General features: G+C 48.7%; 7 protein-coding genes across 7 annotated transcripts; 3 read left to right on the top strand and 4 right to left on the bottom strand.

Moving 5' to 3' along the window:
- Positions 1–215: 215 nt before the first annotated feature.
- L228DRAFT_251591 (hypothetical protein) lies at positions 216–3,343 on the top strand. The gene has a single exon (XM_018333589.1). The coding sequence runs from the start codon at positions 316–318 to the stop codon at positions 2,983–2,985; it is 2,670 nt and encodes an 889-aa protein (XP_018184589.1). The 5' UTR covers positions 216–315; the 3' UTR covers positions 2,986–3,343.
- Positions 3,344–4,094: 751 nt separating this feature from the next.
- L228DRAFT_251593 (hypothetical protein) lies at positions 4,095–5,465 on the bottom strand. The gene is made up of 4 exons (XM_018333590.1): positions 5,347–5,465; positions 4,983–5,217; positions 4,753–4,918; positions 4,095–4,676 (listed from the first exon to the last, which is right to left on the bottom strand). The coding sequence occupies exons 1-4, from the start codon at positions 5,357–5,359 to the stop codon at positions 4,548–4,550; spliced, it is 543 nt and encodes a 180-aa protein (XP_018184590.1). The 5' UTR covers positions 5,360–5,465; the 3' UTR covers positions 4,095–4,547.
- A 1,221-nt stretch (positions 5,466–6,686) lies between these two features.
- L228DRAFT_251597 (N-terminal nucleophile aminohydrolase) lies at positions 6,687–8,251 on the bottom strand. The gene is made up of 5 exons (XM_018333591.1): positions 8,091–8,251; positions 7,969–8,028; positions 7,757–7,851; positions 7,483–7,695; positions 6,687–7,418 (listed from the first exon to the last, which is right to left on the bottom strand). The coding sequence occupies exons 1-5, from the start codon at positions 8,095–8,097 to the stop codon at positions 7,032–7,034; spliced, it is 762 nt and encodes a 253-aa protein (XP_018184591.1). The 5' UTR covers positions 8,098–8,251; the 3' UTR covers positions 6,687–7,031.
- A 135-nt stretch (positions 8,252–8,386) lies between these two features.
- On the top strand, positions 8,387–10,310 carry L228DRAFT_251598 (hypothetical protein). The gene has a single exon (XM_018333592.1). It carries the CDS (start codon positions 8,480–8,482, stop codon positions 10,097–10,099), a length of 1,620 nt encoding a protein of 539 aa, XP_018184592.1. The 5' UTR covers positions 8,387–8,479; the 3' UTR covers positions 10,100–10,310.
- Positions 10,304–11,464, top strand: L228DRAFT_264154 (hypothetical protein; the record flags this gene model as incomplete). The annotated part of the gene is made up of 5 exons (XM_018334548.1): positions 10,304–10,487; positions 10,529–10,591; positions 10,828–11,079; positions 11,130–11,375; positions 11,435–11,464. The coding sequence occupies exons 1-5, from the start codon at positions 10,422–10,424 to the stop codon at positions 11,462–11,464; spliced, it is 657 nt and encodes a 218-aa protein (XP_018184593.1). The 5' UTR covers positions 10,304–10,421.
- Positions 11,465–11,672: 208 nt separating this feature from the next.
- On the bottom strand, positions 11,673–14,890 carry L228DRAFT_271665 (hypothetical protein; the record flags this gene model as incomplete). The annotated part of the gene is made up of 4 exons (XM_018335557.1): positions 11,673–13,564; positions 13,614–14,492; positions 14,552–14,619; positions 14,745–14,890. The coding sequence occupies 4 exons, from the start codon at positions 14,888–14,890 to the stop codon at positions 11,673–11,675; spliced, it is 2,985 nt and encodes a 994-aa protein (XP_018184594.1).
- Positions 14,891–15,339: 449 nt separating this feature from the next.
- On the bottom strand, positions 15,340–17,539 carry L228DRAFT_286269 (hypothetical protein). Its single transcript, XM_018336429.1, has 2 exons — positions 16,195–17,539; positions 15,340–16,134 (listed from the first exon to the last, which is right to left on the bottom strand). Exons 1-2 carry the CDS (start codon positions 17,434–17,436, stop codon positions 15,691–15,693), a joined length of 1,686 nt encoding a protein of 561 aa, XP_018184595.1. The 5' UTR covers positions 17,437–17,539; the 3' UTR covers positions 15,340–15,690.
- Between the last annotated feature and the right edge of the window lie 168 nt (positions 17,540–17,707).

Consider the following 17,707-nt stretch of genomic DNA (forward strand, 5'->3'; position numbering starts at 1 on the left):
TTGGAGAGTCGCATTACGTTCTTCGAACTAATTTTTCCAAGTACCATGCGTGGATACTCAAAATCATTGATTGCGCAGAAATTTTTTAATCAGTCTTGTGGTGACGCCCACGTAGATATTCTGTCTTGGATATTGCCCACCATCTCATAGTACTTTCGCATCCCCTCGGTCCGGTCGATGGGCGAAGTCGCTTCGGGAAATTTTAGTGCCGACTTCATTGGGACAAAACATCACCGCCAGCTGCCTGTGAACCTCGCTATTCTACCCCTACCACATCGGCTTTATCAACTATCGCTATGTCAATTGAGATAGCGGATGTCTTTAGGTAGTCAATTCTGTCGCAGGAGCAGCTCCCTGCGGTATATCGCAGAGAACTACATCCAAGCTCCTGGAGACCGCGATCCGCTCTTGTTTCTCTATCCTCGATGGTTTTCAGCACCTCCGTCTTTTGCCAACCAGAAGGCTCTGCCGGTACATCGTGCGAGGAGACGTTTCTATTCGATAGGGCGTCAGGCATTTGCTCCGCAGCCTGACTCGAATCAAGAGGATATCATCCACGATGTTGGGTCTACCAAACACCAAAGAATAGAGCAGCGCGCTGCGTTGGATCATGGCTCCGTCCCTCAGCAGCCTCAATCAAAGCATAAACCTCTGTCAGGAGTCTCTAGCGATACTCCAGGCTGGTCTTTCAGTCACTCCGCTGAGAATGGGAAGGTGATCAACCCCGTAACCGCCGTTGAGAGAGGTGTGGAATCTGAAGCTGGACTGAGGAATCTGGGCGCGTTACACTCCGCGGATCCAGTGAGTGCAAAAGAAACGCGGTCGGGAGATGGGATTGTTGATGCGGCATTTGAGAAGAATGGAGAACGTACTTCCAAACAAATCCGTGTCATTGATCCTTCGCAGAATCGAATAGAGAAACCGACCCTTGACCCGAAGAATAAACAGAGAGTTGAGAAGGCAGCCAAAGGCGCCGCGAAGCACAAGGACAACAAATCAATTATCAATAAGCACATGAAGTACAAAAGCCCACTCTCCGTCGACTGGCGAGTGCCTTTGACAGAACTCGAAAAGAACAGCCCAATCTCCAGCGTCGGAGGCTCCGCAAGCGTCAAGCAAATGTATATACCAACAGACCGTATGGCTCGCCTTCAAGGGGACCTAGATGGGAAGCTCTTGGCCGTAAAGCTGCGTACAGGCTGTCACGTTACCTTCTCGAATTTGCTTGGGAACAGCCCCTTGAGACGAGAAACCATTACGCTGAAAGGAACCGCTGAATCAATCAAGTCAGCGCAGGAGGATATTTCTGAAATATTTGGCCTCGTGAATGATGATGGTGGAGAAATGGATCAACTACAAGCCCAAAAAGCTGATCGAATACGAGGAGTAGTTGAACGGCCTGTCAGGGCGGACGCCTTCCCTCGGCCTCAAGCATGGACCACGGCCACTTTTGCACGATACGTTGATCAGCTCACTACCTACAGCATTCCACGGACATTACATCGTCAACTGTACCACCAAAGCGAAGAGCATTCTCAGGAAGTGGCCCGCATAATAAAAGAGCTCTTCAAAGATCCGGCCAACGGGCCGTTCATTTCGACAGAGGCTCTGAACAGCGCTCTACGTTTCCTGTACAAACAGGGCATGATCCCAGCCGCACGGATGCTATTCATCAGAGTCGAAATGCTCAAACTTGGCCTTACCACTGAGACCTTTAACATCATGATGCGCGGGGCAGCGGCTGCAGGTGACCTGCACAACTTCACCTTCCTCCTCCGGCTTATGATCCAGCGCGGCATCATTCCTAATGGAGCCACGTGGGTGGCATTGCTCCATGCGGTTGATTCCACCGAAGTTAAATTACATATTGCCCGAAGGATGAAAGCCAAAGGCCTGCTTCATGAACGGACTGTTCTACGAGCCGTGGTCTCAGAAGTCATGCCCAATGCTCTCCGCATGTTTATGGATGACCCTGCCGCGACGACAATGCCGCCCGATGCGGTCCAATTCCTTGGAAAGATTGACAGCATCTTCCCGCGTCAGTGGCCGTCCACATCAGCCGCAAACAAGATGCTCAACGAACTCGGCACTCGTGGCCTCATCGACCAAGCCTGCAAGGCCATTGGATGGTTCCGCAAGCGTGGCGTGTCTCCAGACACCGTCTCTCTTAACACACTTCTCCTGCATTGCCAGCGTCATCGCAATGAAACGGCGGCCGTCAAATTGCTTACCATGTTTACTACGCAATACCATGTAGTCCCAGACAAGATTACCTACGATCTGCTGTTCAAAATCGCGTGGCGATCGCAGCTGTACAATGTCTGCCGCGTTGTCTGGCGATACGCATGCTGCTACGGGCATGTCTCGTACTTTTCAATGCAGCGATTGGTCCTGCAGAGCTTGATCCGAGAAAGCAAAAACGAGCCCAGCACCGAGTCACCAACCGTTCGCGAGATATGGCTTCAATCAGCGGGCAAGGTGATTGCGGGCGTCAATCCCGAAAGCAACGGCATAGGGGTTGTCAAGCGCAGGTCCGATTCCTCTGGAGATATCCAACCGGTCACGACCCTCCCTTCCGCATCGTCTCCTCCCTCCTCTTCTTCTCCTTCTTCAGCATTCCCGCCCTCCGAACCCGCCTCATACGCACCACCGAAAGTCCAACCTCAACCATCCAGTCAATCCGACTCTGTCCCCACCGATCAATATATGACCACGCAACCTCCCTCTCGGTCCACCGCGCCCTACTATGCTCTTATTGGCGCAGACCTCGAGGCCGTCGCGCGATTCATTCCTTCTCGTTCTCTCGCACATATCCTCGAGGAAGCCCTCGAGCGGGACCGAGCCTGGTCGCGCGACGGATCATGGGACAGCCGAGACCTCGGCTGGAAAATGACCAATGCCGTGGACATTCCCGTTGTCGATCAGCAGGCTGCCGCGAGTTCCATTTCCGAGAAGTTGGACTCGCCTGCTATTAATTCTCCTTAATTCCCATTTACTTGATCCCGGAAAGGAGCTGTTCCATGCCACCGAGTAAGGGCAAGCCGATGCTGGAGTTCTGGCTGTTCAAGCTGGGCGATGCGCGAAAATTTATGTTCGTCTGCCTGCCTCGTCTTCACTTTTCGGATTGTCTAGGATTACATTTTGATCATTTGGACCACTTGGACCATTTCCTTCGCGAAGATGGAAAAGAAATATTCGGTGCGGGTAGGAACTCATGTATAAATCCCCAGTCTTTCTAATAATCTCCATACCATTCCTCGCGTGTACTATAGTTAAAACCGGTTATATTAGATTTTAGACCTTTTCTTTTTATTTTGCTGGGGATAGGAGTACATATGTGTCGATATAAATTTTTTTTTTTTTTTTCACATTTCACATTTCACATTTCACAGTATTTCGTAATGCGAGTATATCAAACGCATCCACAAGACAAAGGACAAATTGGGTTGGGTATTTTCTGTTTCTTATGAACTTGAAACAATAGTATAAAAAAATAAAATAAAATAAAATAAAAATATTGCAAAACAGCAAAACAGCAAAACAGCAAAAGAGGAGAAAAGTGAAAAATTAAAAGCACTTTAGTAACAGAGCATGAATACTAAGCTGCATTGAGATACATATCATGAGACTATACAGTGATGTAGTGTTTGATGCCGAAAAAAATGAGCAAAACGTGTGACGTGTAGGACAAACTAAAAATACATCCCATCCCATCCCATCCCATTCCGTATAACATATGCACTACAGTTGTAACGGACGAGTACAGGATATTAAAGAGAGAGGGCCAAGATACGACACAATGACGGAAATATATATTAAGGTACAACTTGTGTAAGGGGCACAGCCGGGTTGAAATACATTGATGGTAGGAAAGAATGTAGAGTTACAAGCTAAAAAGAGCTAGGGAAGAAAAAGAAAGAAGAGAGAAGAAAAGAGAAATGCTCGTTATACACTGGAACCATGACTCATGGACCATCATGAAGCTAGATATTGGGGAGAAAAAAAAAACAATAAAATTGCAAAGGAAACAAGAAGTGAAAAAAAAAAAAAAAAAAAAAAAAAAAAAAAAAAAAAAAAAAAAAGCAAAAGTACAGAGACTTGTACATTGGGAATAAAGAATCCCCCAAGAAAACAAACGAGCAAACGAAATTGCGAAATCGGCCGTAATTGCATATATGATAGACAATGTCCCTCCAGCCCGTTTCCAGCGGTGTGACGATGTCAAGCCTTGAACCTCCAGGGAACAAGGTAAGAGCTCAGAAACACTTTTTCCAAACGCGAGCACAGCTCAATGACGAAGAATATAAAACGGCCAATCAAGAAGATGAAAGTATCACCCGAGAACGACGACGCGGAGCTTTTTAGAATGTGACGATGTTCTAGGGGCGAGGGTGGGGAACCGGTCCTCGGGAGTTAGAGGGCGTTATAAAGGATGATATAGCCGTACAAGTATCGTATCAACAGCGGCATGTAATGCTGAACGTGAATTCTCCTTCTATGGTATTGCAATGGGTCGCAGATCCATGACAATAGGCGTGTTATCGACATTAGCGGAGATTTCGTAGCCAAGCAAGGATGGACTGAAGCGGAGGATCTTCCTGGATCCACCGGCCATTCTGATGGTCAGCTGAACGAATATCTGTCAAGACTCGCTCGTCGGATATGCCATTCAGCTCCTTGTCAACAATTAGCCTGTTGTGCTTGCAAGGACAGAGGAAGAATCCCCCAGACGAGTAGGTAAAAACACCGTACAGCTCTCAGAGTAGCGTCAATTGCCCGCAGGGAAGCTGCGTGTCCGGCATGCGGCTTTTGTCCCTGAAGAACGGCATTTCTAGAATTGATCCAGCGCATGGCTGCCGTGGCGCGAAGGTAGATTTTCTGGGCCTTGAATCGACGTGCACTTGCATCGACAATAATCCTAAGCAATGAAATAAGGGACCGAAATCTTCGAAAGGGTGCTTGAATGAGCAATTGGTCCTCACCGTCTCAATTGCGCTTTCTCTTGCTCTCCGCTGCCGCCCGATCCTGATCCAGCGGCAGCACTGAAAGGAGCGGAGAGAAGCGATTGCCCTTCCGAGCTGCATTGTCTGAGGATCACATAGCCTTCCTCTTGGTATTCCGCTGCCGTAGGATAAACTTTGATTTGTGCAATGCGCAATTGCAGGACGCGGAATTCATTCATGATTTCGGCCACCCTCATAGCACGGGTGTCGTTCACTGCATTGCTCTACCATTAGTGTCTCCTGAAGCAGTTCACACCTCGGGAAAAGAAGCCAAGGGATTTGAAGATTCCATCTCTTCAATGAAAATAAATTGACCAAAAAAAAAGAGGAGGGTTGATCTCACATCCGTCAGCCATTGTGATAACTCTAAAAGGAAAAAGGGAAGTATTAAAAAAAAGGGGAAAATTAATAGAACAACAATAGAGACGAGAGAAAACAAGACAAGTCAATGCTCAACATTGATGATCTGATGCCGTTGAAAAGAAGCTCTTTCATGAGCTTTTTGTATGCTCATGGTGGTTCATGGTGGTTCCTGGACTGGATCACCAGAGCCAATCACCAGTGAGGAATTCATCATGGCTGATCGACAAGGGGATTTCAGCACTGGTGGGACCCGGAGCACGCGACGGAGAACCGGCAGGGACGACAAGGGAATGATGCCCTGGTTCGCGGAGGGAGAATCGGAGAGAGGACAGAGAAAGAGAGTAATTTGCACCACAAAAAATGACAAGATGGTAATGCATCGAGCATTGCTTGCGAGCTGGAAGCTCCAGCAGTGGGTCACCTTTTGGCGGACTAAAGCGGGTTCCGCTCAGGCGGTGCAGTGCTGCCCCAGGTCAGACATGAGGGAAAACCAAAGCGAATTCAGCTGGAACCGACAGTGCTGCCCCTGGCAAGCGCGTTCAGATAATGGAAGTGGTAACCAGATACTGCAAAGTGTCTCGCGACGTTACCTAAAAGCGCTTGAACTGGCCAGGGACCCAGTGAAGCTTATGTGCCAACTGAGAATAAGAGTGGACAAATTCGAACCACCCGAGCTGAAAGGCGCAATCCACGGCCTCGGGTATCATGCAGATCGATTCCCATCTTTATTTAGATTGGTGTTATAAGCATGGATTCGGTCAAAAGCACGGCCTGAGGCTGATTGTCAGGACTCAAGTCGGAGCGACCTCGGAAGCCAGATGGAATACTTGTTCTTTTTTTCTTCTCATCCCTCCTAACGACGTACCTCTCGCGACTTCACAATGTCACCTTGAACAGGACCCTCAATGTCACTCAACACCCCCCAAGTCAAAAGTTGAGGCTGATGGGTTTCCTGCAATCCTTTGATTCGATCGGATCCGACACCATGATCTATCGACCAAACGGTGAGCGAATAATCAGACGCACACAGCTTCTGCACACAGCTTCTGCACATGAGATAGACTTTTAGACTCCTGCCAAACAAAAATCGCAATCACTTCCAAATGTGGATGCTGGAACCGTACGCGTACCTGAACCTCACTGTTGGAATTTCCCAATCGCACTGTATCTTGCATGAGTCAAAAAGCTGCCGACGATTCTTCTGTCATGAAATTCGCGAATTTGATGTTGCTCCCATAAACCCTTGTCGAGCTCAACGGGCTCCGAACCAGTCACCCTAGCTCATCCACAATCCACGAGGCGGTGCACCGCCTTCTGACGAACCACTGCAGAATCACGCCCTTCATGACGCCACACATTGTTTCTTTTCATTATCTCAGCATGCATGCAGCAAAATTTTCCCACTATAGAACTGTGGGCTTCTGGTTAACTGTTTCTAATTTGAATCCATGCGCTCATACGTAACAAAATTACTGACACAGTTTCGAACCGAAAATGGCTAGCATATCGAATGCGGGCCATGAAAATGGCCGCCCGGCATTAGCCCCACCACAGCTCAAGTTCCAAGCTCAGTCGAAGGTTGCTTGCACCATCTTAATTCCTACAGGTGGCAGAAAGCGCGCCCCTTCGAAATGCTCGGTGTCTCCTCTTGTGGCGTCGCTATGTCTAATCTTTTTCGGCAATTGCCTGTAATCTTTCGTCAATCTCATCCTCTGTCAATGCCCTGAACCCAACATCCGTTCCTTCTTGACCATCAGCTCGTGGTCCACCGACGATGCCGACCTCCAATTCAGTCTTCTTGAAATCCATGCTGAGGACAGCGCTTAGCGTGTTGATGCCCAGCTCAACCACTCCCTCCCAGCTACCGTCAGCGTAATCTTTATTTTTCAATTTCTTCTCTAAAAAGTTTTGCGCCTCCTGCTGCTTAGGGCCTGCAGCAGTCGCTTTGTAGCCCACATAATACCCCGCGGGGTCACACTTGTATACTTGAGGTCCGAGTTCCTGATCGACTGATATCAGGGTCATTGCGACGCCCAGTGGACGCATGTAGGCCTGAGATACCCTAGTCAGCATGGACCCTTTTCATTCTCGGTTATCGCGGATGCCCTAAACATACTCTTTGCGTGTAGACCTGATTGATATTTGCCAGCCTCTTCGAGAGCACGTCGCACGGCATCTCGTATCCATACTTGTATCGGAATTCAGCAGCTTCGCCCCTTGCCCGGTTGACGGAGGCGTGCGCATCAGCTATCGATCCGGTCATGGCACATCCGACAGACGGAGACAGCTTGAAAATGTGCGTGACAGAGGCTGGGTCGATAAGTTTGTCCTACACAAAATTATGAATTCCATGCCCGTATCGACCGAACCGGAAAATAGCCACAACATACTGGAACTTTCTTCTGTGATAGTACAACCGCACAGTTCTTTCCCCTGATGCCGACCGAAGTAATATTTGCTGCTGTGATGGCCTTGAAAGCATATTCTGCAATTAAAACCGAGCGTCAGCCACAGTAAATTCTACAAATATGAGCGAGCCAACGAGCTAGATCGCCAGCAGGCTCATCAGCTGCAGAGGGCCAAATTTGCGAATATCACTAACCAACTTGGTAGAGACGGCCTTGGTCTGAGAAGATGGTAATGTGTCTATCGTACGCGCTCCCTGTAACATGGTAAGTCAACTGGTTGATGTTGAAGCTGATCCGGGGATTCGATGATGCGTACCCGACATGTTGGGCAACGAATTAGGTGACGCTGGTTCAGATAATCTCTATACTGCTAGACAAATGACAAGGCACCTGAAAGAATGAGGAAGCAGAGAAAGGTGTAGGGCTGTAGAATGTGAAGGGTTGACAGATGATGTAGATGATGGTGATGCTGCTGCTGCTAGGCAGAGATGCTCCTAAGCTCTTGCACGCGTCCGACGTCGTCGCCAAGCTTCGTCGGCAACTTCCGTTCCGCAGTGCAGCCGAAGTCCAAAAAAAAGTTCGTCGAGGACAACAAAAAATATCCAATGCTCAATCGCCGTGAATTCAACCAGGAACGTCAATTCTACGTTTCAGCGGCATTTCTTTAGAGATTATTGCTGTAGATTTGTATTTCTATTTCTTACAATGGTTTCCTCCCCAGCCGGAGGCCATGTTCCCGCGTGGAAACGGCTCGGTCTGAAGCTCAAATACGCCAAAGACGAAGCCGCACCCATACAGGCCAGCAGTCCATCTACAGCTGAGAGCAAGAAAAGAAAAGCCTCAGAAGATGATGATATAAGTGCCTCACCCAGTGCTTCTGCTGTTTTGACGCCATCAGCCAAGAAAGTGAAGAAGATTGTTACCGAAACGCCAGAGACCGGGCCGCGCACGCCGAAACTCAAGTCGAGGAAGTCAGTGACGTTCACCCCAGAAACCAAAAGGGAGGACGGAGAAAGCATCAAACAACTCTTCAGCGCGTGGGCAGCCGAACAAAAGTCTCAGGATACTGGAAGCGAGATTTCGCCCGCAAAGCCTCCTGCACCGCTGCAGGACGCCGAGTCCTCTTCAACAGACACTCCCACCAAGAAAGACAAGACCGAGAAGAAGAAAAAGAAGAAGGCCGAGAAAACTGAAAAGACTGAGGGTCAAGTGAACGAAGAGGTCACTAAAAACGTCGAACACACTACACCTGACAAGCCTACTGACGAAACCTCCGCAACCACCCCTACCACCACCACCGAGGGTGAGGGAACAAAGAAACCCAAAAAGGCCAAGAAAGAAAAAGGTGCCGCGAAGAAGGCACCACAGCCACCTTCAGCATCTGAGCACCCCGCAATTGCATACCTCACTCAATACCACACGGCGCGCGAACAATGGAAATTCAACAAAGCGAAGCAAACCTATTTGCTCAAATATCTCTTTGACCTTACCCGCATACCCTCTAACTTTGACTACGCACTCTACACATATCTTTTGGGGCTGCAAGGCGAAGCTGCTCGCAGCCGCGCGCGCGACTTCGCAGAAGAGCTTCGAAAAGAAGACGAGCAAAATCTATCTACTACTACCACGAGCACCGACGCTCAGACAGAGGACAAAGAGGGCGCCACAGAAGAGATGGAGTCTCACAAGCGCAAGCGCGAGGCTTATAACGAATCTCTCAAAATCTATCTCGAGCGTCTAAAGAACAAGGAAATTGAAAAACTCATCAGCGACGAAGTCGACAAGCAAATCCTCGACGAGGCGCTCACACAGAAACTCGAGCGGCGGAAGCGTCTCGAGGCAGTCCTCCTCGCGCTTGGAAGAGCATCTTCTGTTGCTCCCAGCGCGCTTGCCGCTAACAAATCATCCGCCGAGCCAGCAAGCAAACGGATCAAGTTTGACGCCGAGGAGGACGAGCCTGCATCCAAGCAGCTCTCCAAGTCGCGCAGACGAAAGAGACGGACTGAAGTCTCAGACGATGAGGATAGTAGCAGTTCCAGCGAGAGCGAAAGTTCAAGTGACGAGTCCGAGTCTGATTCAGAGTCTACTTCTTCCTCTGGCAGCTCCTCGTCAGACTCTAAGTCCGACTCGAGTTCAGACAGCGAGCATCTTCCCAACGGCACACCCTCAAAAGTAACCACGTCGTCTCGACGTGCTCGCACTGCATCTACTTCTTCCTCTTCATCTTCGGGTAGTTCCTCTGACGAGGGCTCCTCATCTTCTGCCTCGTCTGAATCCGAATCCGAATCCTCGTCTTCCGATGACGACAACAGCGACAGCGACTAAGACTCGGTCCTGCTGCATCTGTTCACTTTTTCCTTCTTTTCACTTCTCCAATATGACTAAAGCTCATTTTACTATACACGCATCAGCGATACCCTCCAATATTCGCTTTTCTTAATCTGAAGGACGCCGAACAAGCTTCGCTTTCTCACATATATAAATAGAAACACAATTTCTATGACAATGAGAACAATATGAAAAGAACATCTCTCGCAAAGTCTTTCAGGCATGTTAAACATATTTAGTTTCAAAAAATTTGCTTATGCCGTGCCGTAACAAAGTACATAATGCATTTCTATTGTGATTTTGGCAACTGATATATGATATGCATAAACCGTCGGCTCACTCACCCGGTCCCAGATTCAAGAAAGTGAATGCAGCCCTGCTAAGCGTATGTTATGTTTGGACACGGAGCGGGCTTTAAATCTCTAGGTTTGCCCCGAATCTTCTTCCCCCTTCTTTCATCATCCCCGCATACCGCTTCTCGTTCCGGCGGTGAGTTGGGCGGACGCTGAACAAACAAGAGTAGCCTGGCACTTTCCATGAGAGAATAGCGTATATCTTGAGCAAACATTGCCATTTAAATACTTTCTTCTCCGCTGCCCTGATATTCTCCAATATCTCTTCTCTTTTCATCCCAATCTCGGCATTGTTTTCGGTGGCTGTCAAAGGTAAGTCTGACAACAGCCTCCACTTTGGGCCCGGAATGTCGTGTGTTAATTTCACGGCAGATGTCTGCTGTCGAAAATACTGGCGCGAATTCTCCATTTACTCCACGGCTGCGTCCGTGTCTCCACTCTCGCCCCGGTGATCAAGTCTTCACTGCGCAAGACTACAAGGACTATCATCAACACAGGACCTGGTGCCAGAACTGTTTGAGGCGATTCCTTTCCGAGCCGGAAGGGCAATTCGGGTGCATTTTCGAGACAGAGGATAATATATGTTCGCATTGCTTCGACAGTGGTCGTGAATGTGTCTTAGTCGTACGTAAATAGTGGGATGCCGCTCCAGAAAGCTTGTTAATGCATTGTAGTATGACCTTGAGATTGATCCTTTGATCCAAGAGCTTATTGATTTGGCCGCTGAGCACCGAGCCGGTCGAGTATTCGCTGCTGCCGTCGTTGAGAAAGCCTGGGTCATAAGTGAGGTTATGAGGAATAACAAGGCCGCAAAAGCCGCCGCTCAGGCTGCTGCTGCTGAAGCTCAGCGCCAGATTGAGTTACAGAAGCTCCTAGCCTTGCGCCGCATCGCGGACCAACTCAAAAAAATGAACGAAAAGGTTGGTTCACTTTCATTGAGGTTTGGGCGCTCAGAACTTTGCTGACCACTCACGACAAGGATAACGCAGCCGGTTACAAATGGGATTAGAAGCCGAGGAATGAGTTTGGTGGAATGAAACGCCTTCGTTAACTTGCAGTCACCTATTTAGGATTTTTCGAGCCAAATCAGATAGGTAGCTGCAGAAAGGGCAGGCTTCTAGCATAGCCGCAATAAAAAAGCATTTCAGCGAGAATTGAGAAGTAAAGGGAAAGATTCGAGTGAAACGGTACAGGACAAATGCCTGTAGTATCTTTGTTTAGACCTTTGATGAAGTCTCACTCGTCACAGACTTTGCACGATTCAATCTTCTCTTTTCCCTTTCCCTTTCCTTCTCGGCCTGTCTTTGCTTTTCCTTTTCCCTTTCCCTATCGCTATATCTGTCACGGTCGCGGTCGCCGCCGGCGTTGCTCTTACTATCTGCATCTTTCTGTTTATCTTTAACCTTGTCCCTTTGCTCTCTGTGTTCTCTGTGCTCGCGATGTTCCCGTGGTTCTCTCTCTCGATCACGCCGCTTCCTCTTGACAGGCTGATAGACATCATTGAAATTCATCACAACGCCTAAGAATCGCATATCCAGATCCGGCTGGTATGCCAAATCTCCCAAAAGCACATTGACATTGGCTCGGAATTCTGCAGAAAGCTGTTTTAAGCGCTGTCTAAGCGATGGGAGTAGTTGGTCTTCTTTCTCGCCAGCACTACCTGCGCCGGCAAAGCCACCTACTCGGGAAAACGGGGTTTCAGAGCCTCTCGAGCCACGACCGCGTCCGATATCAGGCGAGAGGAGATCGTCATCGTCATGCTCTGTCATTCCCCATTTGCCCTGGGCCGTACGAGTTTCAATTTTAGCGTTCAATTCCTGCCGACGAGTAAATTCGGCAACTGAAAAGGAATATAAGCCATCCACGGCGTCTTTGTAGGCAAGCATGACTTTGAGAATCTCGTGTAATTGGGCGAGAAACCCGTATTCGGTGCTATTGCTTCTACTAGTCTTTGCGGAGCCGAGCAGGCCTTTATGCGTAATGGACTCGAGGTATTTTGCGTGCGCTTCAATGAGATCGTCGAGTGTGCAGCGCGGTTTGGACACGGCAGCTTGCAAGGCGTCCCAGCTAGATTCAATGACTTCGAAAAGAATGTAGTATTGCAGTTGATTTACGAAATGGATCATCTCCGCAACAGCGCATCGTGCGCGTTTCCAGTCTTCGCCGACTTTGTCTTCGACACTAGAGAGGACACCGCGTGCACCAGTCATACAGCGGCGCCATATGCTTCCGAGTGCAAATTCGACACGCTTCACACGCCAGAGGAAGTTGAAGACTTTGAGGTATTGTCGGTATCCGAAGGGGGTAACGATAACGTCAACAGGAGCGTCGATCTTGTATTCCAGGGTGAAAAGGTCCCAGCCCGTGTCGCCGACGCTGAGCTCAAGCATGCGGGCGTCCAGACGGCGTAGGATGTCGTCGGAATCATACTGGGCATTGGAACCGCGGATAGCGTGCTCCAGTTGTGCTGTTAATGTATGTCGATATTGGTTGCGTCCTGGCCGGTCAAGGTTGGAGGCGAGTGACTCCATCAGTAAGGCGATGAAGTCGCCTTGGCCGAGAAGAATGTATTTCTTGAGAGCCTTAAGATGCTCAAATAGTTTGAATTTATCAGCCATGAGGTGAATAAGGCGGGCCATAGTGGTCTTATATGCTTCATCAATAGAAGCCTCGAGTGTGGCTGTATCTTCATATCGTAGCTCCTTGGAGGTACTTTTTGAGTAATTCTCTACCCAATTAGAATCACCACAGCCGTAGCGGATGAAATTCAAGCTTTTTCCAATTAAGAACACTTTCTTCGCAAAGTCCATGGTAATAATGCTGGGTGTCATCTTCTCTTCGAGCTTATATTTGTCTTCCCACACGCTGGTCGCGCCGGCTTTCCGTGTATCTGTGCTCGCATCTGCGCTCATGGCGGGGTTTTGTTCAAAGACAAAAAATTCCAGATATGGATCACAGAGCTCACCGTCATAGATCCACTGTCGTAGCATATCATAGAACGGTCTCGTCACATGCGTGAGCAGCCGTTCTGCAAACGCACTAACAAACGGATCCCCATGGGACGTTGAGAAGCTATGGATAAGAGAAATTAACTGGCCGCCCTTTTTGTCTATCAAATGTTAGCAACGAAGAATTTTTCCAAACGTAGTGATACACACCCTTTGACTCTTCAACTATCAAACTCATCAGCCGTAAGCCGAGAGTCGCCTCTCGAGTCCATATCACGCAGCGTTTCAAGGTAACGCCGGACTTTCCAATGCCACCTCGGGGCTCCTTCTCATTAATCATTGCCAAAGCACGCCTAATCTCTCCCTCCAGCGTAGCAACTAGTCCCAAGTATGACCTCAGTTCGGTCACCATTGCAGCGCGGAGACTCTGACCAACTAAGCCGCCCTCAGAGCTCTCAACAAAAGCAGCAAGTTCTTTGTACAGAAGTGCAGGCTCAGCCAAAGCATGGATGAGCGAAATTATTGGGGGCGGAAGATTATTCGGTAGCGCTAACACCGTCGGTGATGTGAATTGAAGATTTGTCGAGGACAGGCCTTGGAGCGTGAAAGGCAGGTCCCGTAGTAATGCCTGTTCACTCGGTGGACCTGGGGTTGATAAATCTTTCTCTTTCGAGGGTTCTGGCGCAAAAGATGTTTTCGAAGTCTTTTGTCCGTCTTCTTCAGGCCCATTTTCGCCGTCCGCGCGCTTTCGCTGCCATTCGTCCCTTGCCGGCAGTCTTGGCAACCCCGACTGAGAAAAGGCTTCTTTCAGAACAGCTTCAGGTTGACTCTGCTTCCTCCTCGGTGAAGGTAGAGGTGGCGTTGTCTCCCTTTCCGGTGATGGAGAGGGTTCTCGTGGTGTTCGTGCATCACCAAAGCTCCGGGTATATCGGGGCGTCAACGGTGTCCGTGGTGGGTCTTCTGGCGTTGCGACCTGGTGAAGAAAATAGAGGATACCCCATTTCTGTAGTAGAACCGGTTGCGTCAGAAGTCGCGAATAGAGCGTTGAAAACCTTAAAGCTCTGTCCGGCAGAGCATTGTCTCGTATCACTAAAAATGTTAGTCTTGGGCTCATACTGCGCTCGATTTCACTACGCAGAGGAACGTACATTTCCGCTTAATTAAATCACTCGCAGCATTGACATCTGACGAAACGGACGGAGCTATGGTTTGCGTTCTATGATGCTTGCATTAGCAAGTTCTCTGGAAAATGCTGTCCGAACGCCCTATCGGCTGCTGCATTTCTGCTACAGTCCTGTCTTTGACCATCGTTGTGGGAAGGCAACCTAAGCCCACACTCACCTCCGCAGAGTCGACCTCGCTCTCTCAAATGCAACATCATGCCTTTCATCCGCAATGGCCTCGTCCTCATCGGATTCAATAGGTAAAAATGCCTCCACTAGCGATGCCAGCGCATCATCTATGCGCTGTTCCCGATCGTCCGGCATGGGCCTTGATCGCCTTCTCTAGGGAAAGCTCAATTCGTGCTGAGTCTCGCTAGCTCATCGGAGCAGCATCCTTCAATTTGCTTGGTGTACTACGACACTAGAAAGTACGGATGACAGTCCCTAGGGAAAGGTTTGGGATCAAGAGGATTATCGGCGCGTCGTACGGTTCTTTTCAAAGTCTTTGCGGTATTGATCACTATCAAGTCGCGTCTAAATATTGGTTGTGCAGGAGGACGTGTTGGTGTGGTTTGGCGCGATACGAAATGTGGGAAACGGCTGTATCGCCCGCCGTAGATTGTGTTCATTGACCTTTTTCGTTCACCGCCCTGAAAGCGTCTTCTAAGACGAAAGAGATCTAAATGAGCATATTCCATTATTTTAAGTTATCAAGACCTATAATTTATTGGTTTGATGAAGACATCTATAAAATCTAGACGCCAGTCTAAAATGCTAGGCTTTGCTTAATTGAATGCAGACTGGTACGCCATATCCATGCAAATAATGTTGGCTGCTAAAACTGATGGGAATCGAGACTCTAGTACTTCTAGACCAATAGTAACCAATAAAGAAAAATTGCCTCCGTACGCTATGCATATAAGAAAAAGGAAAGAAACGAAAAGCCTATAAGAGCAGAAAAGGATGACCATAGCAATGCATGACTAACCCTGTGGTCAAGATGATGCAGTAGCCTATCGTGATACTCCATTGTGCCCCAAGTAAAATATACAAGTCAAGGTATCATGATAATGAAAACTGGAATCCAATAAAATAGGACAGAGAGAACGCAATGGCTTTAATAATCACATACAGGCGGCAACTCGGCTTTTCATCTCTGCAGCGGACGGCTTGTAGCCCTGCTTGAGAACGACACCCAGGACTCTGCCTGTTTTGAAGAGGCTGATCCACTCAGGAGCAACGCGTTCCGCAAGCAAGTGGATACATAATTCGCCCTCGTCTTTTGAAATGGGTGTCCTGAGCGAGCCTTGGAGATTCTGGATAAGTGTTGGCAAAGTGAAAGAGACACGCTTGTATGACGCAGTCGACAGTACGTGAAGAGAAGAATTGGTGCTGCTGCTCCTGCTGTTCAAGGATACGCCAATCTCATCGGTGGACTTTTCTGGGGAGCCAAGTAGAGAGAGAACGGAGGATACTTCGTCGATACGCTGGAGTGCTGACTTGCGAGCTACTTCCTCCTTTGAAGGAGCACCAGGGAGGGTCGATTGTCGAAGCTGTTTCTCACGAATCTGATTACATGTTAGTAAGAGAAAATGTCTTCCGAAAAGAACCACCGAGAAAGAACTCACCCGTGCCAGAAGCCCTTGGCCGCGATCGCTGACCGAATTTGAAGCCTTCAAAGACCCGGCTCCGACGGCTTTCTCGTGGCGATCTTGTCGAACTAAGGTAGCCTCAATCTTGAATTCTTCAAGTCTTCGTTGACCCTTCTTAAGCAGTGGAGAGGCTTTTGCAAGGGAAGAGCAAGGCGTAACTCGGGCGAGGGGAAGTTGTTGTATGAAAGACTCTCCGCGGTCCTTGCCCTCTCCGGCTTTAATACCCATTTCATGGAGAGAATGAGCTTTGTCATTTGAAGGGATATTACGACCAGCCCAGTCTGCCCAAGCTTGTTCGACATTACGCTTGAAAAGCGCCTTGATGCCACTTTCACCATCGGAGATGAGCAAGCGCTCTCCATCTTGCCTCGCATCATCCACTTCCAAACAAATTTTACCCATGCCATAATCAGATAGAGACAAGATAGCTGCAGTTCCAATCTTCTTCCCGTTTGATCCAACAAACATTTCTTGAATGCCAAGAACACGCTTGATATCTTCTACCCGAACGTTTCTTTTCCCCCACGCTCGCTCAATGCTAGGACATAATACCCGCAAATCAGCCGGAACCAGTGAACCATTGTGTGCCCGATGTATAGCAAGAGCTGTGAGGAATGATTCATGGAGATCAAAGAGGTCTTGTACAGCTTCCGGGAGACGGCCTTCACGAAGATCCTCATTTGAAGTTGCGTGTTCGTCTGAGACCGGACATGGGGTAGTTTCTCGTTCTGTTCGGGTTGTCTTTGCACTCTTCGGAGTGGAAAGAGCAAAGGCATTGAGAAGGCCACAGGCGCCTTTCGTAGGAGTTTCAAAGGTGGGTTCGGCAAATCTTGCAGAGCGTCGAGGAGTGCTCTGCACTTGTCGCTCGTTTTCAGTAATCTGTTCGGCATTGGTGAATCTAGCTCCTTCGTAACGCTGCTCGATATTTTTGGTAGGTTGCAAGACCGTAGCCGGAAACTCCTCAGTTTTCGTAACGGGCTGGGTCGTATCTGAGTCAATTTTCCGCTTTTTTTCTAGAACGATTTTACTCAGGCGATTGCCATCCGTAGGTAGGAGTTGCTCCTGCTTGATGACTTGTTCCTTTTCGAGGGCGTGCCCATTTACCACCTGCGGTTTGGAGATCCTGCCGAATGCCTGAATGCCTGATTGAGTGGGACTGAAGAATGGCGCCTGCCCAGTGGTCGCCGTGAGCTTGCGTCTTTTGGCGGAAGGAGGCATTTTTCCTTTATATTGCCCGCAGTCTTTCCAAAGACAACTTCTTCGACCGGCGAAGAGCTGAGGAAGGAGATGAGGATTATTTTGAGATTAATTTGGGATAGTGTTGGAGTGCGAGCCTGGGAGAGAATGAATGGTTGATTGGACGCGTAGAAAGGGGCAACGCGAAGCGCGTCGGCGTCAAACACAGCTATTCCTGAAACGGAAAGAATATTAAGTCGTCGCTCGGTGACATACAAAAAAAAGTTATGCACACCAAATAGCTCTTTTACAG

The sequence above is a fragment of the Xylona heveae genome (assembly GCF_001619985.1).
Source record: "Xylona heveae TC161 unplaced genomic scaffold L228scaffold_15, whole genome shotgun sequence".
Taxonomy (NCBI): Eukaryota; Fungi; Ascomycota; class Xylonomycetes; order Xylonales; family Xylonaceae; genus Xylona; species Xylona heveae.

Coding starts and splice junctions, on each gene's coding strand:
- L228DRAFT_251591 (XM_018333589.1), top strand. CDS start 316: ATGTCTTTAGGTAGTCAATTCTGTCGCAGGAGCAGCTCCCTGCGGTAT.
- L228DRAFT_251593 (XM_018333590.1), bottom strand. Junction 4,919..4,982: donor GAGAAAGCGCAATTGAGACG/GTGAGGACCAAT, acceptor TTCATTGCTTAG/GATTATTGTCGATGCAAGTG. Junction 4,677..4,752: donor TTGACGCTACTCTGAGAGCT/GTACGGTGTTTT, acceptor ATTGTTGACAAG/GAGCTGAATGGCATATCCGA.
- L228DRAFT_251597 (XM_018333591.1), bottom strand. Junction 7,696..7,756: donor TATCACAGAAGAAAGTTCCA/GTATGTTGTGGC, acceptor AATTTTGTGTAG/GACAAACTTATCGACCCAGC. Junction 7,419..7,482: donor ATCAGGTCTACACGCAAAGA/GTATGTTTAGGG, acceptor AGGGTATCTCAG/GCCTACATGCGTCCACTGGG.
- L228DRAFT_286269 (XM_018336429.1), bottom strand. CDS start 17,436: ATGCCTCCTTCCGCCAAAAGACGCAAGCTCACGGCGACCACTGGGCAG. Junction 16,135..16,194: donor GCCAAGGGCTTCTGGCACGG/GTGAGTTCTTTC, acceptor ACATGTAATCAG/ATTCGTGAGAAACAGCTTCG.
- L228DRAFT_251598 (XM_018333592.1), top strand. CDS start 8,480: ATGGTTTCCTCCCCAGCCGGAGGCCATGTTCCCGCGTGGAAACGGCTC.